This window comes from Dreissena polymorpha, chromosome 6, assembly GCF_020536995.1.
Source record: "Dreissena polymorpha isolate Duluth1 chromosome 6, UMN_Dpol_1.0, whole genome shotgun sequence".
NCBI lineage: Eukaryota > Metazoa > Mollusca > Bivalvia > Myida > Dreissenidae > Dreissena > Dreissena polymorpha.
This window is the reverse complement of record NC_068360.1, coordinates 23,427,295-23,450,657: the sequence shown is the minus strand read 5'-3', so window position 1 is coordinate 23,450,657 and position 23,363 is coordinate 23,427,295. Positions and strand designations below refer to the sequence as shown.

The 23,363-nt window shown below is 33.8% G+C and overlaps 1 protein-coding gene across 1 annotated transcript; it reads right to left on the bottom strand.

Annotated features, from left to right (window-relative positions):
• Nucleotides 1–10,837: 10,837 nt before the first annotated feature.
• LOC127835516 (uncharacterized) lies at nt 10,838–19,832 on the bottom strand. Its single transcript, XM_052361955.1, has 5 exons — nt 19,499–19,832; nt 18,955–19,099; nt 13,497–13,575; nt 12,038–12,191; nt 10,838–11,577 (listed from the first exon to the last, which is right to left on the bottom strand). The coding sequence occupies exons 1-5, from the start codon at nt 19,830–19,832 to the stop codon at nt 11,414–11,416; spliced, it is 876 nt and encodes a 291-aa protein (XP_052217915.1). The 3' UTR covers nt 10,838–11,413.
• Nucleotides 19,833–23,363: the final 3,531 nt, after the last annotated feature.

The following is a 23,363-nucleotide window of genomic DNA, read 5'->3' as shown; positions in this document are numbered from 1 at the left end:
ATTGCTTGATGAAACAAAAGGCGTTTTACAATCTGTCAAGCATTTAGATCTAATATCTTATAATTGTATGTTTTATAGCTCCTGGAATTCTAAGCTGGTTTGGTGGATGCGGTGTAATGGATATGGTGCCCGTTTGGTGACTGGGAGCTCTCAGCATCGATCCCTTAAGGTGGAACGTTCTTTAGATCACCGTTGTACAGGTTGTCTCATTAAATGTCTCAATTCACGCAAAGCCGGCTAAAGCAGTTGCTTCTAGTATAAACTTATTTAACATAATCAAATTAATGTGACGAGTCAAATCATTGATTGACAGGATAATCAATGTATTGATGTACAACTTAAGAACAACAAACTTGTTTTGCAATTGAAATATTTTATAACAACAGATATCTAACAGGTATTTATTTTATTTCGCAATATATTGTCGCCTAGTTTAAAATTATGTCACCAATAAAAGACTAGTCTTTTTGAAGCCAATACAACAAAGCATGTCGCCACTAAAAAAGCGATTCATAAATCGCAGTCTAAACTTAGTGTGTAGCTGTTTTGTAACGACTCGAATGCAAACAAACATAATGTTATATCGTACATATTTTTAATTTATACATTGTGATAACATATACAACAAACATATATAACAAGTATATGATAACGCAAGGCGATGCAAAACAATTCACTCATTTATTTGCATGTAAAAAATAGTGACACAATAAATACCGTAATACTAAAACACTGTCATCAGCAATCAAAGAATTTACGTACTTACAAACTTATGTTGTCTTTTGAAAAAACTGTGAAATCATTATTTATCATAAACAATTAAATGCATATACATATGTTTGCAAACAAGAATAATACAGCAAAGTATGCATTTTGGTACTAGCGTACCGTATTAGTGCCCTGTTTTACAATCACCAGTGTTTTATCAACTTAAATATTTTATTACAGATGTTTAACAAAAGGTTAACAGGGGCAATCTGGTTTAAATGATGTATGTCAATGAAACATGTACCTGTAAAAAAGGCAATAGTTTTAATCGTAATATCACACATTTAAAATGTCTATTACAAATCTATAAGATTGGCCATGCACGTTTGTAAATAGTGTTATTTTATGTATTTTATTGTACATGTCATGGATTTGACAATAAAATTTGAAACTCTATATAACATTTATCATGTAGCAGCAACTAACAACCAATTTATTAATTACATAGTGCACAGGAAATCATATTTATGCATTAGCTAAACAAGCGATGCCGCGAGAATACAGATGCCGACTTTTATTTTGTCAACTTATCAGGTTTTTAAACAAGCGTTTATTGATTTATGAGGATAATAATAACATTACGATATCGAATAGATCGAAACAACTACATTGAACGAAATCTAAATGCAGGCAATACATTTTAGACGGGTAATGTTTACCAAAATTTTATGTTGAAAAAGTTAACGCGATTTGTGGTGAACCAGTTTTCAGCTTATGACTTATTCCCTTACGGTATTTTAATATATGCATGCAATAGTTCGTTTTCTTATATATACTCTTAACCATGCTTTCTACAGTTGCTAGTTGCAATATGGCCGAGGTTGAAACCTCACACACTACAGCAACGAAGCAGCATACAATATTGCTTATCCTCAACAACTTTGATTTTACGACAGAATGGTCGCGTCAAAAAAAAGCAAATGCAAAAACTTAAGTAACGGCAAAGACCTCATTCTAAACCGTGAATGACAAAACCTGTTGTCATTTGATATGCAATCATTGATGACTAGACATGGTAGATTATGCCATCATTTGAACATATAAACTGATATGACGATTAGCGGACGTGATGAATACCGAAATATAAAGTAACAAGACTATTACCAAGCAATATATGTCTCGTCCGGCTCACCATTCAGAAATCTTAGATCGTAGGAGCTAGTAGGAGATAGAGAGCGAGAGAGCAGCAGAGTAGCGATATGCGAGTCATAGCGATTCGAGCTCTCTCTCTCCTCTCTCTCTCTCGCATCTCTCTCGCTCGCTCTCGAGCTTCTCTCTCTGCTCTCTCTCTCTCTCTCTCTCTCTCTCTCTCTCTCTCTATATATATATATATATATATATATATATATATATGTATATATATATATATTGCCATAGCAACCAGAATTATTGACGTATGAACAAAATGAAAAGACGTGCATAATCTCCAAATTGCCATCTGACCATATTTTAAGTTTCATGAAACAATATGAAGAACTTTTAAAGTTATCGCAGGATCCAGAAAAGTGTGACAGACAGACAGACAGACGCACAGAGCGCAAACCATAAGTCCGGTGAAACCGGTAGGGGACAATACACAGTAAGAAAAAAATAATTTTATTTGAAAATGAACATCAGTAGTGTTAGTGAACACGTGTTACAATTATTTATCTAAAAATAGCTTGAAATGCTCATGATGTTGAGCTATGTAAGTGGATTTTCAGACCGGATCTTTTGCGGTGTGGGGCGTAATTATTGATTACTTTAAAATTTTAATTACAAATCACAGCTTAAAGCTTTTTATGTTCAGTTTTATTTTCAGTGCTTCCGACGCTGCCCGAAGCAATTCTCACGTTTGCTCGTAAATGTTGGGATATCGTCGCGGAAAATTCACACGCAAAACACTGACACAAAAAATAAAAACGAGCATTTTGTATGTCATTAAATTTTAGTTACCATACCACATCTTGCGTTGAAATTTTGGCTATTGTTATAAGGAACACTCATTTATTTCTGGGTTAACTTTATTTTACGAAATATTTTAAGAAATATTCGTTGATTTTTAGTACTTATTTGGCTTTATATTCCGGATTCGTTTTCAAGACATAAACACGTGTCAAAAAGGAATATTTAAATATTTTGGGCATGCATTAAAACATTTATAACGGGTAAAAAATATGTCGCGCCACTTCATAAGAAACACATTATTTTTCAATTAAAGTAAATCCTGTCTACAAAATTGTGTTTTCGCATTAATCGTTTGGATTAAGTACTTAACCAAGCACTGAAAATATTGATATTGAAATCTTTATTTCGCAACTCTAAATACAATAATATATTTAACGAATGCAAAAACAAACATCTGGTTTTAATCCATGCTGAGCAGATCAATTTACGTTATTAATTAACTTTGTTTGAACTCACGTTACTGCGACAAGTGATAGCACTGAGCTCTGCATTATTTTTAATTAAACTATTATTGTTTTATGAAAGAAGAGAAGCGTTAACACGCAGGGCGGATTCAGTCATCGATTATAAGTTTTGCTTGCACATTAATCATGTTGTACTGGATACATGGATAGCAACTGTTCAAACTTCAAACTGGTATATTGCAGATACTATTAAGGAGACACATATTTTAATAAGTGACTTTCGTACAATTGTTTGATTTTAAATGTAATGCATACTGGAATAACGCAAATCTATTTGTTTTAAATAGTAAACTACAAACTTATGCAAATCAGAAACTGCTTCTGGTAAATAAAACATACCGGTATATAATATTGTAACATTAGAGTACGGTAAAATGTTCGATATGACAACGGTTGCCTTCGTCGTACTGTTTAACACGGCGCTATGTGCGATGACAACATTATACTCTATTGAAAACGCACACGTTTCCGACAATAATGTGCTTTTGAATGTTATGCAGTGCGGCAGGTTATATCATAGATTCGACACAGCAGCCTTGCAGTTTTCTGTCGGTGATACGTCGCGGTGCGACTCTTTGAAATCCGAGTTCTGGTTTGACAGACCGGTGTTCGAAATTGGTTTCGGGTATGCTGTAAAGCGGAAGAATGTTATAGACTACAGTGAGATAGGAGGGGTAATATGCCTTTGTATTATTTATATTCTAATATTCTGACAATACTACATTCTTATTAGTTAATTGACCATCACGTGTGGGTCTACAACAAAGAATTACATTCGAAATAAACAACACATACTCTTATCTGGCAATGTATTTGTATTATTACAATTGTTGACTTGTGTGTTGATCTATAATCTGACAAAAACCTGCATCATATGTCAATATTATATTTTGACAAGTCTACAAACCAGAATATGGCTTCAACGCATGCAGTTCAGAATATGTAACCTTACCTTTTTTATCAGCGATAACAATTTATGCATTAAGTTATTAATCATTTTATAGTGATCAATTTAATTACTAGTTTTGTACAACATAAAATTACAAACAACGGCATGGGGGCTACCCAATATAATACTAGCATGGAATTCCTTTGATTTTTTTTTGTTATCTACACAAATGTATACGAAGAATACATGTAACAGTTTAACCGTGTGTTAATATTATATATGCATCCATTCCAGAGGTTTGCATCAAACGATAAGGTTTTTTGAACGAAGACTTCCCTTTCTACTCGAGATCGGTGTCATCATCATGATCGACCTTGTTCCGTACAGTGTCAACGAGTGCGTATAATTGTTAACCACGCAAGTACTCACAGTCTGTCGTCCTGTACTTTCCCGTCTCCAGAATAGTCCGGTATCTAGCTGTTCAAAGACATTAACTGATTATATATTTTGTGAAAAAATTAACCTTCATGACACTGAGGGATGCGCTCAAGAACTGCACGCCTTCTTTCTAGGTCAAGGTCTTTGAACTCGCGATGACATTTGCCCTGCTCCCCCGCCAATCTGAGAAAATATTCGGAACTTTGTTCTGATGAAATTGCCAGACCTTAGTTTTCGTTTATCGATTGTATTAACAATGACGGTTGCTTATTTTTAAGTCAAGGACATATTCGAATGTGACCCTTTTAGCACTTATGGTTTGTCCGAGCTATTACTTCTGCGTGCGATGTCAAACGTAAGTCTATGATTGAAGATTAATTACACACACAAACTACATATCTCAATGAAAGGTTAAGGTTATATCTGAAGGTCAATATTCGAAAAATAGCTTTAATCAAGCTATATTTTCTTATTTCGTCATGGAAGGATATCAAATTAAGTTGAAACAATTATTGCATAATATAGCCCATGTGTTACAACCAAACAAAAACTAACTACTTTTAAGTCAAGGTCATACTTTGAAGTCAGAAGTAAAAAACGTGCATGCTAATATTTTCCTAATAAGTTTAAGGATGTCACAATTACTCGGCATAATAATTACACCATTTCAGACAAATTGTAGAACCCAAACACGGTTAAGCTAAGTTGGAGGCCAATGTTATATGTCATTGTCAAATGTCGGAGATTGAAATTTAATTATTTAAAAGAACTATATTTCCTTCACGTATTAAAGTTTTTCAAAATATTTTGGCACACATGTTAAAATAATATCATTCAATGTGTTTTGTACACAAACCAGATAACTGTCTTCCTGGACTGAAATGTTGAACATAAGAAAAGAGCATAATAAGGTCTTACTAGAAATTTACAAGAACTAGTTAAAATTCGTGTTGTTTTTTGTTTTACTTTTTTGAGTTTGTGCATTTTCGATCAAAACTGATTGTTTTATACTATTCCAACACCGTTCCCGTCCTAAGTGTTTATATCTAAGTTTCCGGTCACTTAAAAAAACATGGCAACCAGAGGGCGGCCCATTTCGTTCTCATATTGGAATAGTGAAATATTGCGAACACTGTAGAATTTCAAATTTACATTTTGTGTTAAATCTTCGTAAAACTTGCCGAACATATGTTCTAATGCCATTTCGGCTGAGTTCTAAATTGGTTTTTGGTCCGTTGAAAAATATTACCGTATGGCAATAGTGAATCCATACATAACAAACATCTTGAAGTGTTATGATTTTTTTCCAATCTTCAATCATGAAATGGCTTAATTAACACATTGATAATACTTAAGAAGTCACAAGTTTTTGTCCAATCAGAATAAATCTTTATCAGAATATTTGTTCCAATGATATCTAAAATGAGTTAATAAATGGTTCCGGGTAAAAGGTAAGGTACGAAAAGTAGAACAGTTGAATGTTTTCAGTTGGCAGATAAGCGACCTAAGGATTAAGCCCTTTAGTTTAAATTCAATTTTTAATTAATGGTACATTACAACAAGTGTGCAATTCGTGTTTACCATGTTCGGGAAAGCAAAAAACCCTAGTACCCAGTTGGCCCTAAATTAAAATAAGCCTTTCATTTACGCCACAAACATAGGCAATAATTCAAGTAAACAAGTTTTATCCCTGTAGATGGATATTGTCGTATAAAGTTAGTATATGTTGTAATACGGATACACGTCTTATTTTGGTTATATTAGTGTTCAGTTCAACATTAAGACGAAAAACGGCGCAACATTTTTGAATTTGGTGTTTAGCCGAGTAATAAATACAACCAAAGTTCAAGATCAAGATGGTCCCAATGGACCGTTTCAGAACACGAAGACGTATCAAGGGTGTACGCTTACAAACGGCGTCATGCACACTTTATTCTTAACGTTGCAGGAGTAGTCCACATTAAAGGTAAGTCATACTTTGTGTCAGTAGAGGTTTCAATGGTCTCATTGATATGTCGTCCGCTTTTCGACAAAGTGTGCCCAGGTCAATATTTAATCGTGGAGAATTCTCAGAAACTTTCCAAATGGCGAAGTAATGATTTTATAAATGAAGCAGATCCCATAACGTCTATGTATGCACAAGGAAAGGATGTAAACGAGCTTAAATACAACGATAATAATGGTGAGCCACTCTCTGGGAAACAAGGCTTATTCCATGTGAGCAAAGTATCGTCCCAGCTATGCGTGTGCAATTCGCACAAGCTAACTAGTTAATACACTTTCCGCTGTTATCAAATGTTTCCTCTTAAGAATGTCTTTTCTGAATGAAAATCTAGTCCAGGCGGTAAAATTATAAGGCTAGTCTCCCCTTCCTCTGATTCAAGTAGAGAATTTGTCGGTTTTTGGCATGTTAGATTGGTACTGGTAACAGGCTAACCCACGTAAAGTGTTAGTGGAATATTCAAACTAAATAAACAACAAACGAAATAATGGGGCCATTTCAAGGGTGAACCATTCTTAACAATTTTGACACCTGCGTCTAGTAACACTACTTCTACTACTACTACTACTACTGCTACTACTACTACTACTACTACTACTACTACTACTACTACTACTACTACTACAACAACAACTACTTCTACAACTAATTATCATTATTATCACCGTCATCATCATCATCATCATCATCATCATCATCATCATCATCATCATCATCATCATCATCATCATCATCATCATCATCATCATCATCACCATCACCATCATCATCATCATCATCGTCATCATCATCATCATCATCATCATCATCATCATCATCATCATCATCATCATCATCATCATCATCATCGAATCCTTGTAATCATAATAAGTTAAAAAAAATCAATAACACAAGTTTGAAATGATAATGATAATAATAATAATAATAATAATAATAATAATAATAATAATAATAATAATAAAAATAATTATACTAATAATAACACAAATAACAATCGCATACAATTTATATAAGTTTCGGAATGTGTTTTCATACAAATACTTATTTATCCGCGGTAATCTAGCTAAGCACACCGAAACAATTAACCGCCCGCATATGAAAGCATAGATGTTATTTCACATTCTTCTAAGAATTTATATCTCCTTTACAGGTACAAACGTTATAAACATGATTAAATTACAATAATTACTTTTTTATATATAAATATTTCAGGTTATACTGGATGACCAAGAATTGTTATATTTCAAAAGCGTCCTTCAGCCCTCTCTTGCGCGATTGGTCAAATTCTGGTTCGGCACCAACTGCTGACACCGCCATGATCAAAAGCATAGGATTCACAAAGACGTCATGAAACGCGTTCTTAAATGGAAGATATTGTTGTTTATTTACTTGATTTTATAAATGATAATTGCCTGTTGTTTTGTTCTTTGTTTTCTAATACTCTCATATTTGAATAAACGTACAACTGATACTAAAGTCGTAACATATTTGAAAAGAAAAGATTAATAATCTTTGAAATTATTAAGTCAATATGTGTACAGAATATACAATTTTATTCCGTTCTTAATGTTTTAAAAAAACATTTGCTAAGAAGGCAATTAGTTCTTAGCATCTCCTCAACTTGTTTACTTAATGTTTATTCGTTGCAAATCTTTAACTGTTAACTTTAAATTCGAAGCTAACATGTGCTAATTTCGCAAGTTAATATGGCGTTCTTAAGTCATACATTATATATATATATATATATATATATATATATATATATATATATATATATATATATATATATAAATATATATATATATTGGTTACGTGGTCTGATTTCTTGCACTGTTACATACATGTAGATATTGTCCTAACTGATGTGTGCTTTACCAATCATAACTTTTTTCAAGTTCCACCACTCAATTGTGCTTTCTGAATCATAGCTGTTTTTATTGCCACTATTCAGTTGTGGTTTTGATATCTTATCTATTTAAAGTGCTCTAACTCAACTCTCTTGCGCCTGTCATTACTGTTTCAATCTTAACATAATTAGTTTTTGCTTGTTTTGTGCCTATCCTACATGTTTCCTTCTTTTCTCAGTTGTGTTTGGACTACCATATCTGTTTCAGTTTTACTTAAGTTATGTTGTGCCTTTCATTACTGTTTCAGTTTTTTTCTACGTTGGGTTGGACCTATCAATAGTGTTTGAAAAGTAACTGATCAGTTAAGCTTTTGATATCCTATCTTTTCCAAGTGCCTTTACTCAGTTGTGTTGTGCCTATCATACTTGTTTCAGTCTATACTCAGTTCTGTTATGCCTATCATAATGTCTCAGTATTTACTAAGTTGTGTTGTGCCTATCATAACCGTTTCCCTTGTTTCAATTTCCATGATTCAGTTCGGCCTTTACTATCATAAATGTTTAAAGTACCTTCACTAAGTTGTGCTGTGCCTTCCATTACTGTTTCAAGTACACTGTAATACCCTGTAATACCTGTTATCCGAGTACTATGCATGTCCGAAATATGTACACTTAAGAATGCCTTACCTGTTTAACTTTAATACTCCAAATTTCCCTTGTTGTAGCTTGTTTAACAAACCTTATCAAATGTTGGTTAAATCCAGTTAATGCTTTCTCCATTATTTGAATCTCCATTACTTGTAATTTGAATCGCCAGCTTTGAATTGAACGCGGGTTGAATGTTACAATACGTCCGCCATTTGCAATGTTGAAGGTCATAAGTCGCAAAATAATTCTACTCGGATAGTTTATATCTAATCGAGGATATGTGTTTTCTCAATGTTTTATGTGTAGTATTATGACTTGTTTACTGGTAGGGAACTATTTAAAGTATTTTTGCGCAATGCTTTCGCATCGCTTTCACTGTGTGTAAGACTAAATATTATCATTATGCTTGAGAAATGTTGTGAAAGCATTGTATGGTGATGATGTGATGCTTTCTTGTAAGACTTGCAATGCTGTTTATGCAAATGTTAATTATTATAAAACCATTTGACGCAGTTCAATACTTTCATGAAAGTCTGGTTCTGATTGGTCGCCAGCAACGCCCAGCCTCAGCAACTGCCTATAAATAGAGCTGTCTGTTGTGATTAAGTCAGGCGTTACTTGGATCAATCAGTCGTTACTTGGCTCGTAACTTGAGTTAACAGAACCGTTTTAAAGATGTTAAAGGCAACAACAAAGGTATAAAGGTAAAACAAAGGTATAAACTAAAATATACAACTCACTTACGCTATCCTATGTTAAATAAGTCTACATCTGACTTTATAGAAATTACGTTTTGAATCTTCATTAAATTGACTATTAAGAATACCGGTAACTAAAGAGTGGCGACTGGTTCCATCTCCTTATTACATCTTAAATGCTGTCCTGTCCAAGTAGTAAAATATCATACTTGTTGTTGCCCTAGTGAATAAATACAGCTACAGAAACCATCCTTACTTCTTTTTCTAATGCGTTGAGTTAAACAAAGTTCTGAATACGCGCAGGTCATAAAATGCAATGTCATCGAAACCGCTCGGCTTACAACACGTTTTAAATTGCGCTTTGCTATTTAATATTTTTGAAGTGCTTTTTGTAGTGTCGTATGGTTAGTTGCATCAATTACAAGTGTTTTGCTTGTACTTATTTATGTCCAAGGCACCCAAGATCGTTACCAGCTCGTAGATTGTTACCTAGAATCAATAACTCTATACAACTTAACAACTTGTTTAGTCAAATAATGTCACATAGGGTTAACTAATCAAGCACAGTCTTATAATATGTTAAATCAGTTGAAGACATGCATAGCAAAGCATAAATTTAATTAAAGGTAAACTATCAGTTGACTGAACAGTTTTAATAAAGACCGCTTGACTTATTAAATTTTTTAAGTGATTTTTGTAGTATAGCTATTTTGCATCAAATATATCTGTTCGTTTGGCATTGTTTCAGTTTGTTTCAGCTTTAGTAACATGTTTCATTTCAACTGAAGCCATTTAAAGCGTTTTCATTAACAAGTTGTCAGCCAAATAAAAAAAATCGAATTTTAAGGGCACACATCAAATGTTTAATTTATGAGTTCATAACTATCATTTTAATGTTGTTGATTATATAGTATAAAAAACGTTTTCTTTGTCTATTACTTCAAGGCAACATAGATCGTTACAACTCGTATATTGTTACCTAGAAGAAATCAAACTTTACAACTAAACAAATTGGTTTGTCAATTAATGCTACGTACTCATATATTGAGTTAAAAAACAAGCATTTATTAATAATATGTTAAATCAGTTTAAGATATGCATAGCAAAGCCTCAATAAAATTAAGGGTAAACCATAAGTTGACTGAACAGTTTTAATAAAGATCGCCGTCTTCCTGTGATGTCATAAATTGTTAATTAAATCACCGTCATTTCGAAAGATACATACACATCAAATGCTGACATCATTGAATCCATTTACATTAGCACAAGATACGACCTAATATTGTGTTTGAAAATCGAAGCAATATATTTTGAGAAACGAAGTCGTATCTCGCACAAAGAAGGAGTCAACTCTGCTCGGAAAATGAAGACATGTCCTCTCAGTAAATGATTTTAGTTATCCTCATAATGTGAAGCAATACAGCCTCAATGATACCCTGTCTCACCAGAAAATCAAGCCATGTCTCATCGAACAATTGCATCATATCTCATCAAAAAATGAAGTCATGTCTCTCATGTGCGTAATATCTCCTAATACGATTGAAGCAATGTCTACTAAGAACATTAAGTGGTCTCTTAAATTTTTAATGTCATGTGTCATCTTGTCGCATCATATTACTTTAACCATGTCTAAAAAGAAAATTGGAGTAATCTTCATTCAGACAATTAAACAGATGTCACTTCATGTTTTCTCCGAAACATTTAAGCAATGTCTCATCGGTAAATGGACACACACTCTCCCGTTGGCTCGTAAAAGCATGTGCCCGTTGGACACAACTGCACGGCGAGGTCTCCCGAATGACATCGGACAAACTTGTTACAAGGCGTGTAAGGATGAGGTATACTCATGTCCTTGGCATTTGACGGGCAATAACTTACTGAAATGAAATTAAAAGAGAATACGAATTTTATCAATGGTTTAGCTTGCAGTAATTTCATCAATATATAATTTTACAGTATAATTTGGAACAACCCGTATTTTCCCTGTACAGAAAAACAGTGTACTTAGTGTACCGAATATTATTAGTCCGATTTCATATCAATGAATATAGACATAATTGTTAACAAATTGCATGTTTTCAATAGCTCACTTGTTGCAGACGAAATTCTGTTCCAATTATTAACCGTGAAGTATCTCCAGTTTTTACATCTAGATCACAGATTGCTGATATATTACATTTCCTCACAGTAAATCTGAAAACTTTCTAATTGTATGTCCTTGCAACATGTAAATTTTGTTTTCGTGCCTTTAATAACAGACTGTCGGATGTTTACAAGAAATACTTTCTAGATGATGATTCTGACATAAAAATGTTTCCAGAAATAACATTGGCTTACGTGGTATAACGAGAATTCTTTCAACGCCAGGCTTCACCGTTGCTAGGTAATCCTCCATCACCTTATCAACGAAATACTTCTTCATGCTTAAGTTAGGTTTCACAATCACGGTGGTGGCATTAAGGTGAAGTCGCGGGAATATGACGATAGAGTGCTGTAAATTAATGGTAAGTGATATCATGTATAACAAAATCACCAATAAACGAATCATAGGGGGTCCGGTTATACCAATAGCTATAATTGGTGTCCTTTTTTTACTTAGAAAATTGAAAAATTGGTTAAGTTTTGTGTTTAGGTCCACTTTATTCCTACAGTATCAAAGCTATTGCTTTCATACTTGCAACACTTACTAACTATCATAAGAGGACTGTGCAGGCAAAGTAATGCAACTCTGACTGGCATTTTCACAGAATTATGGCCCCTTTTATACTTATAAAATTGAAAATTTGGTAAAGTTTTGTGTTTAGGTCTACTTTATTCCTAAAGTATCAAAGCTATTTATTTCATATTTGCAACACTTACGCAACTATCATAAGGGGACTGTGCAGGCAAAGTTATGTTACTCTGACTGGCATTTTGACAGAATTATTGCCTTTTTTTACTTAGTAACTTTGAATATTTGGTTAAATTTTGTGTTAAGATCCACTTTACTTCTAAATTATCAAGGCTATTGCTTTCAAACTGCAAATACTTTCCTACTATTTTGAGAGTTCTAGACCTGGCAAGTTGTATTTGACCTTGACCTTTAAATGACCTTGACTCTCAAGGTTAAAGTATTAAAGTTTGCTAAAGTTACCATACCTTCTTTATTAATTATCAGATTTGATTCATACTTTGACAAAACAACACTTACCTGACATACCACTATTGACTCCACCCAAACCATCCCCACGCCCCATCCCAGAATCCCCCCCCCCCCCAAAAAAAAAAAACATAATATTTTTTCCCCCATTTTTTTCTTATTTTTGAAAGATCATCAAATAAATGACCACAGCCACACATTAGACCCCCTCTTTCAACCCCGACCCCCCCCCCCCCCATTTTGTTTGGAAACATGGTTAACAAAACACAAATCTTTATTTTTATTATTTTAGTTTTGAAAGACTGTCCCACCCAATAATGCCGCCCCCATTTTTTTCATTTTTGAAAGATAATGTAATAAATGACAACACCCCCACACTATACACCCCTCTCCAGACCCACCCCTCCCCCATTTTTGATTAAAGTATTGAGATAGGTCCCTTCACCTTTAAAAGGAAAAATATATATGAGCAGGCTGCACCCGCTAGGCGGTGCTCTTGTTAAATTGTGTGTTTGCATTCAGGTAATGTTTTGTTATTTGTCCTCTACTAGCTGCTTTGACATTCGCCTCAAAGGACTAATTAAATGCAGCGTTCGTAGGAAAATGAATCAAAGCCTGCTTAAACCGTTTATGTTCTAAAAATATGAGAGCGCTTACCTGCATGAATGTCTGGCACTTTCGGTCATCTTTTGTCAGCTCATAATCCGTGTATTGTCCGTACACCGATAGGTCATATCTAGAACAATTAAATAACCACGTGTAATAATCGGTCCAGTATATAACATCATTTCTACTCTCAATAGCACTTCTAACGCAACACATGTATAATTCAATTATTGCCTACAATCTTCCAAATATACCGTCATGAAATTACATGTTTTTATTTAAACCCATTTTTTACATTGTTACATAGAAAGCATTGCATTTGCGTGTTTAGCAACGCCCTGCAAACCTGAGTAGCCTGCGGTAGTTAAACGGGTAAGTATATAACAAACTTTCAACAAGAATTCATAAGAAATATGGGTTCACGATGAATTAAATGTGTGATTGTTTAATGATAATTCGGTCCAGTATTATGGCGCAGCCATGAGTGAAAATATATATTATCTGTGATCACGAGTGAATTAAAATCGATATTCCACAGAATCCAACACATTTTCTTTTTATTTTATGCTTTTTTCACCTTGTATATACATTGTTAAAGAGGTTAAATAAAGAATTTCGCTGTGGTAATGACGTCATTTCGTAAAAATGACGTCATTTCACAGTAAACAGTGAAAAACATCGAAAATGTTCATTATTACCTGATGCCTTATATAAATGATAATTAACTATGTTTTGCTATTTCCTCGTCGAAAAATAAATTTGCAATGTTTTAAACTGGTACCAGTGAATATCGAACTGTTGACCGGTCAACAGTTTGAATTATTACCTGATGTCTTATATAAATGATAATTAATTATTTTTTGCTATGTCTTCGTCGAAAAAGAAATTTGCAATGTTTTAAACTGGTACCAGTGAATATCGAACTGTTGACCGGTCAACAGTTTATAAATAATTTTGACTGTTTAGCTGTAAAATGACGTCATTTTTTCGACGACATGACGTCATTATTCCAGCGGGCAACAGTTCAAACTGTTGACCGGTCAACAGTTCGATATTCACCGGTAACAGTTTAAAACATTGCAAATTTCTTTTTCGACGAGGAAATAGCAAAAAATAATTAATTATCATTTATATAAGACATCAGGTAATAATCAAAATTATTTATTTTATCGATTACTGTTGTGTGTAAATAAAAATTTACTTTGCTGTTATTTCTATGTTGGAAATTTGATCAGGTAATAAAGCACTTATTTCATGGATGCTTGGTGAACAGTCAAAACTGTTGTCCCTCGGTATCAGGGCTGACATTTGGAATTATTATACCTCACTTTTATTTACAATGCTAAACTCCCATAGGCCATCGTGACATAGAAATACTGTCAGACCCAGCGGGAATAAATTTACTGTCCAAAATATACTTATCCCGCTGCCATAGCAATAACGTGCCACCAGCGGAAAAAATTACTGACAAAAAAAAACTGTATCCCGCTGCCTTAGCAATCACGTGCGGAATGTTCGAAAATTATACTGTCCCATTCGCGCATGCGCAGTACGCAGTTTTGCGTGTCCGTTGTATTTGGATAATTAAAATATCGATTGCAGCTGAAACTGTGCTGTAGAATAGATTAATGCCATTATTTAAGCTTTGACAGGAGTCAAAAAGAAAATCAATTTAGTATAAACGACACGCTTACCTCAAAAGCAACTTTAATCCAATGCTAATAACAATAAAGTTACAACGATATTCACTTCCAGTGTCTGTTCTTAAGGTGTTATGCATGACAAACACACACTCCGAAATACGTTTTGGATTCGTTCGATGCTTTAAACAAATATTTTACTGTTAAAAAAACCACCACGTCCATATTGTTGTCCCAAAATGTTTCGTCACCGAAATGACGTCACACAAGTACGTCATAAATTGCGTAATCAAGTTATGAAAATAAAATACGGAAAGCTGGTCCTGTAATATATGTTTAAAGAAATAATTGACGACTAAGAAAATTGATGGGATAAATTGATTACTAGGTCGGTGCCGAATAAAGCGTAGTTCATTTTGCTCTGCCCGTAAATCTGAACCACTCAACATATTAATGGTTGTTCAGTGTTGAAATTAAATTCAATTATTGAATATTAAAATTGTTCATGGTTCATATAAATTGTTAATGTTTGAATTGTTTATTCGGTATAATAAAATAAATATTACATGTCTGACAGGGTGACAGTAAATTTGTCAACTTGAGGAAATACTGTCAACCGAGGCGAACACCCTGTCAGCCATGTAATATTTATATACTGTTGCCCTCGGCCTATCGGCCTCGGGCAACAGTACCAAGGTCATCCCTGATACCTTGGGAAACAGTTTTGACTGTTCACCGCGCATACATGAAATAAGTGTATACTGTTGCCCGCTGGAATAATGACGTCATTTCCTCGAAAATATGACGTCACTTCGCAGATAAACAATCAAAATTATCTATATTATCGATTGCTGTTGTGTGTAAATACATATTTAGTTTGCTCTTTTTTCTATGTTGGAAATTTTATCAGGTAATAAAACAATTATTACATGGATGCTTGGTGAACAGTCAAAACTGTTGTCCCTCGGTATCAGGGCTGAGATTTGGAACTGTTGCCCTCGGCCTATCGGCCTCGGGCAACAGTTCCAAAGTCATCCCTGATACCTTGGGACAACAATTTTGACTGTTCACCGCGCATCCATGAAATAACTGTATACTGTTAATTTTCACTGTTTGAAACAGTGAAATTATTAGTTTTAATTCACTGATATTTCTCTATAAACCACCGGAAAGCATAAAATAAAATTCATATAATCCAAAATTAATTGAAATACATTTATTTAAGATAATTTTGTTGTATGCTTTTTATTCGCCAATATCCAATAATATAAACATGATGTATTTCATAAAGGTTTATTATATCTTGAAAACTGTAAAAAGATCTTTTCCTAAAATCATATATATGTTCAATAAATTGAATACCTCTGTCGAACCAAGTTTTTATAAAGAAAGTTTTATTTTCGTTTTTTATAAATGAAGTATTTCAGATAAGTTGTTTTTGTACAAATATTTCATCTTTTTCTAACGCAATGCTGAGATTGGCTTCCAGTTATCGATCAAAAGGGTGTCCTTTCCGGTCTTAGGTAGTAAAGTAATTATGCTTTGTTTTTGCAATTCTGTAAGGTTATTGGTGTCTAAAAAATAAGAGAATTAACGACATAATGCTTAATATCATTCCAAAATATTTTGTAAAATTCTGCAGATATGCCATCTGATCCTGGACTTTTATTGTTTTTATTGTCAAGCAGTGCTTTAGCGCATTCATACTCTGATAGGTATTTTTTTGTCATTTTGCGTTTGTTCTGGGTTTATTTTATTGCTATATATATATATATATATATATATATATATATATATATATTAGTATAGAAACGTTCATGAAACTAATTCAAACATATTCATTTCGCACCAACTATTGTCTTCAAAGACACTATGTATCACAAGAATATAAAAAAACTCTGTGAAACATTTTGCTTAATGTATGTATTTCTAGTAATATGTAACATGCTTTATCTACAACAATCATAGTCTTCAAAAATGCTATGTACCAATATATAGTATTACATTGTGAAAAACATACATACTAATTGTGTGTATATTTGACATATAATGTATTATGTTATATGCTAGGTGTATTATGTTTACGAAGGAAATAAAAAATGGAATTAAAAAAACAACATGCTGTATTTGCTAATATACCTGATTTAACGGTTATCTTTTGATAAATAATTGACAAATATGAAAATGTAAGTATTGTGTTAGAACTGCCATATTTCCTGATTCTAGCCTTCTTTATTCGACCCAACCCCGGTTTATTATTCGTTCCGAGCATGATATATTACACAACAAAACGACAGGATCTTGTTTTTCGGTTTATCAAAATTTTACGTCCGCATTTTAAAAGAAACAGTGCAATATAATCACTACGACACTGCATTTTTAGCGAGAACGATAATGATTGTTGACGTTCGACGCGTTAATAATCATGATCACTTGCGCTTAATATTTTTAAAATATGTGTTTTGCTTTCTGTGTTGCTTTTGTTTCTAAAATATATTACATCTAGGTTCAAATTGTTTGTTTTGTTGTTTTATTGCATCTTATTTTATTTTACATCAAATTGTGACTTTATAGATGATTCCGAGAAATCTTGACTACCTCTAACATTGACTGATAAAACTGCTTTCTTTTGACGTGATTTTAACATATTTTGTGTAAACCTATATAATTCTGCAATAAATCCTTTGATTTATGTATCATACAGATTTTGAGCCATACTGTGCATACTGCAGTGTTAGGATATCATCACCCGAGTTCATGCCATCATTTAGGGGTTATTTGTTATTCTTAAAATATTGAGAATTCGGACGGAAAAGACATTGTATGAACGTATATATGGCTTAAACTTGCAATTTTGTTTCTTCCTATCGACCGAACATAATTTTATTCCTACTCCGAATAATTTTTTTCCCCTGTGTAATACACACGTTTTATCAGGTTTCAAAAGCGCTTGTGGCGAAACGAATGTAAACTTTACTACACACATGGTAAGCACGTAAATAAAGTGTAAATAAATCGATATGTCTCACCTTATACAAAAATGACCAATCCGATTGGCTAGGAGCGGTCACGTGCCCATGGTGTATTTTCCATACACCGCGAGTAATTTCCATACACCCCGAGTAATAGAGTAGTCGGTTGAGATAAAATCGTTACACAGTTCGTAACGCTCGATTGGTCATTGTCGGCTCGGGTACTACTTACATGTACACCGGGTACTCTTAAGTATACTTATTTGCACCCCGGGTACGGTAATATACTTACACGTACCCGGTCTATATTAGACTGTATCCGAGTTGTATTCCCACCCAAAATCCTATGTCGTAAAACGCGCTACCGATTAACGTAAAACGATATTGTTTATCTTTAACAAACTTCGTTTTTTTAATACTGCATCAACATGCTTTTTGCGTATGATTTTCGATAATATAGAGGCCATTTAACAGAAAATTGACATAAATGTGAACATAATTAATTTCAAAAAATACCGACACAGACCGATTTAGCGTGAAAAATTACCGGGAACGTTTTACTATATTTACCGTACCCGGGGTACATGTAAGTATACTTAACAGTACCCGGGGTATATGTAAGTAGTACCCGAGCCGACAATGACCAATCGAGCGTTAGTAACTGATGGTGTATTGGATATACACCCTCAGTTACGAACAGTGTTACTAATACTATTCGATTAACAACAATGGAATCATACAATATCACAAGAGAAACTATGAAATGAATTACCACCAATCATCGTTGCTATTTGACCGATTAAACGGCGGAATATTTTAGCCGTAAATACGTATAGCTTTTAATGGTTATTATGTTGTTTTCTTGTGTTTCATCAATAAACAATAAGCTCGACATACGTCTTGTTATCCATATCAATTGCCATCCAGGACATGTTGGTCCAAGGCACCGGAAATCCGCCCTGCCAGGATGCAGTGATGCGCAGAGCCCGGTCCTCCACCACTGCAGGGCCCAATGTCAGCTTGACCTTACCATCCGGTTTTCCTGGAGACCGAAACAAATTTATTTCATAATTATCAAATCATTGATTAATATTTTACTTCACGACGCATGTTTACATATTTACCGGAAGTTTAATGTAAAAAGTATCGGTTTAAAAAGCAATTATGTTCAGGCATTTTTTTAAGAATCGGCTTCGTTTATAAACGAGTTTTATAGTATTATTATAAACTGAAGCTTACATCGACTAAAGAGGCAAATAATCAGACGGTCAATTTTAATTCAAAATATTTTGTTTAATTTGATTATCACCATTCTCACAAAGTGTTTCAAAATTAAGTTTTACCTGTATGTCTTTTGATGCTATTTTAATAATCTTCAATTATTGAAACAGAACAACTTCAAAGAGTAGAAAACACTAAATAAACATCATAAATAATTTACCTACAACGACCATTATGCTGTGTGTTTGATCTTCCTTTAACGGCGACTTTAAATAGCACATGAATGTGTTGCCGTCGGTGCACTGTGTTTCTTTCAAAATCAAACGTATGATGACGTCATCGCCCAGTCCTTTTCCATTGTCGATGATGTCATATGTGACGTCATGTCTAGACGTTTGCTGAGACCACGTGATAGACCCCGACGAATCGAGTGTCACCGTCAGAGGCCTAAATTCAGCTTTTGCTTGTATGGATAGCGATGTCCAGTTTATAGCATATTTAACTTGACATTGAATCTCAGATGTTTCAAACGTATATGTGGTGATATCGTCCATGTTTACGGAATCTATAACAAGGCGTAAACAATCTGTTTGTTTCTACTAACCTTAAGAATACTCATGTTTTAAGCTGAACCTAAAGCGCAAAAATTACTTTTCCAAAAAAATATGTTTCAGTATTTATTTTAAAGGATAAGGGGTCAAGGAACATCTTTAATACTATTGTAAAACAAGATTAAACAGAAGAGTCCGACCGACCCATCTGCCCTACATTTTAAAGATTTTTATTGGAAACAAACATATTACCTTTTGGCATTTTGTTTTATATTCATATTGTAGTCATACCCTTTTCACATAAATGGCATGTGTTAAATACCAAAACTGTTTCAAATAACATATTATAATATGGTGTTAGTAGTAAACATACTATACTTATTATGGTGATTGAATCTGTGTGTTTATTGAATTTATTAATAAGTGAAAATATGTGAACCTTGGCAAATATACAAAGCAACTCAGCAAATGAATATATATACAATTTAATAAGCCTTAATATTTATAGGTGAATTATACACCAATGGCATATAGTTTTTTTAATACAAATATAAGAAGGCATAGTAGTATTTACAACTGAATGACTTTTACAAGTAAGTTTTAACTTTTTATGGTAATATGTTTACACGAGTATACACATCTAAAAGCATAACCCGCTATTTGAAATGTTATTTTGTGCGCTGTTTTCCTTGGTTGCGTGTAACAAGTAAAGTGTCGTTGTGAAAACAAGCCAGCAAGCGTGCAATGCAATGCATACGTTCATTTGTAAATGTATGGCATTTCTTATAAGGAAAATATTAACCGCGAAAAGCATGTTCGTATCTAAGAATACGCACATCTGGCATAGATTAAAAATCGTATTAATACAATTATAAACACTACACGAAAATATGAATATCATTATATCTGAATCATTTGAATATACTTTTTTCCTGACGTTTATCCTTCAAATAAAATGTGTATTACAATATCATAGTATTTATTAAAAGTGATATTCGCACTTTTGTGATATTTATTCCATAATACAATTCCAAAATTAATTCCAATGTCAAGTAATTAAAGTAAAGACATTACACATACTATAAATGCAATTAATAAGCAACCCAACAAGGCTATAATCACCACTACGTCAAGAGCTATTTAGCCTGACTTACTATAATTGTCCGGTAAAGCAGTTGTAGACACTAAGCGTTCTTTATTCGATTCTGTTGTAACACCTGTAACAATGCTTTGGACAATCTTTGTTGTATCAACCGCTAGAGACGGTAAGTTCGTCGTCACTTCAACGTTACTTTCTGTAACCGGTGAGTTTTGTTTTGATAAAACAAGTCCGTCCGTTTGACGTTGGTTTCCATTTGTAAAGACAGGAGTCGATGTTACATTTTGTTTAACGGGTTCCGTGGTAACAGTTAGATTAACCTGATGCTTGGCAGCTACTGTTGTTGTCGGAAGTGTTAATCTACCGGTACTCGAAGCTGATGGTGTCGTGATTATACTTTTGGGCGTTGTTTGAATATATGTAAAATCGGTTATTTGGCTTATTGTAGGTTTGAGCGTCGATAAACTATCTGTATACGATGACCAGCTTTCTGAGGATGTTGCAGAGTGGATATTCACAGAAGTTGTCTTATTAAACGTCGTCTGATGTATTAAAGCATTTGTCATTGTTGATTTATGTGCAGGCAACAATTGAGAAGTTGTTGGCAACGCTGCAGCTTTTGTTGGTGTTGTTAATATGCTTCTCGAACCTGAAGGCTGTTCCGTTATAGTTCTATTTGACGTTTGATTAATTGTAGAGTCTGTTTTTTGGTCTGAGGTAGGTTTATGCGTCGATTCACTTACACGCAACGGTTCAGACGTTGTAATTAAAGCCTCAGTATCTGTGAAGAATTCCCAGATTTCTGAGCTTGTTGTAGCTTGACTAGTCCCGGGCGTCTTCTTTTCAAACGTTGCGTGATGGTTTACAGAAGTTGTCGCCGTTAATGTTTGTGCAAGCAACGGTCGAGGAGTTGTTACCAACGCTGCAGCAGCATTCGTAATACTTGATCTTATTTCTGAGCTCATTGTTGTTGAAAGGCCATTTTTTCTTCCGCTAACAGTTGTGGTAACACGTGCAGATACTTTGTTACTGTTGCTTAATGTTGGTACCTTTTTCGTAACGTCATTCACAGGGACAACATTCCCATCAGTAGAAAATGTAGACGAGGAATGCGTTGAATTCTGTGATTGAAAAGAAGCAGCGGTCTTCATGTCCTGTGCGAAGAATTCAAATGGATCCATCGTTGGAGTTGGGCTGGATTGCGTTGTTGTAAGGGTGTCAGTAGTGGTTGGGTGCAATTTTGAGGTCTTGCGTACGTATGCAGTCGATGTTCGGACTTTTGTTTTGATGGCGGCACTCTTAACTGATGTGTTTTTCATCTGCGTAGTGATGGTAGAAGCTGCAATAACATGAAAGTACGTAGATAAATGAGTAATACATCCGTTTAAGACGACAAGAGTGGGCGACCTATTTGCAAAATTAATATATTTAAGTAAATACCTAATTAAGTCATGCGTGTTTGTTTAAATTTGATAGCTCGCTATTTTATTTTACTCAGATGTATGGAAGAGGGACACTCACATGTTGTAATGTAGAACGAGTCCGGAAATATCCTGCTGTGTGGATTGATCACCTGGCCCCGATCACGTGGCGTAGCACCCTTGGCGATGACATTTTTTTCTAAGACGTTTAACTGGGACTCGACTTCGTCAGTACCTTTTTTAAAAAGGACAATACAATGTTTGATAACTTTGAGTGAATTTACAGGAGGCGGGCAACAGACCAGAAAACAGATAGTGTGAAACATGTAAGAGCGCTGTTGTAATGATCGTACAGTTATATTAATGACGGGTATTCACGTAAAAATCAGTTCAACGGAACGGCGAGGTTATGTTTGCACATTACAAACAAGTTATATAGTTAAGACATGTATATCAATAAAACCCGTAGTATTTTTTATATAAATTATTTCTTTTTGTCGAATGAATCGCGTATTCTGCAACAAAATATAACCACCTAGTAATGTATCAGTTTTGTTTTCATTGTTGAAAGATATATTCACGTGACCAATGGGGTCCTCATCTGAAAAGACAAACATGTGTATGCTGATAATTTCATCAAACATGAAAGCATTATGAAGTCTTTATCTTATAAAATTGTTGTTATACAACGTTTTTGTTTTAAGGAAGGTTTTGTTTTTATAAAATATATTTCGATTCGCCCATGTGTTTACTCTTTGAGGAATAGGTCATTAAAATGTATTTTTAAGAATAGCTTGAGTTTATTTAAAAATATCCTACACGATAACTGAAAAATTAAGTTAAAGTGCTAGGATTTTATAAATTGAAATAAATTGAAACAAATGGCATGGCGCTATAATGACAACTAAATAGAACACTTTTTCTTACACTAAAAAAAATATAAATTCGAACTAAACTGAAATAACGAGCAAATCCACCGGTATTTATTATTCGACTTACGCGTTCTGTTTTCTG

Bases quoted from the DNA above. Each gene is read 5' to 3' on its own strand.
- LOC127835516 (XM_052361955.1), bottom strand. From the start codon at position 19,832: ATGGACGATATCACCACATATACGTTTGAAACATCTGAGATTCAATGT. The intron at 12,192-13,496 runs GTAAGCGCTCTC...ATTAATTTACAG, and splicing joins AGTGCCAGACATTCATGCAG to CACTCTATCGTCATATTCCC. The intron at 11,578-12,037 runs GTAAGCCAATGT...ATTTCATTTCAG, and splicing joins AAGAATTCTCGTTATACCAC to TAAGTTATTGCCCGTCAAAT.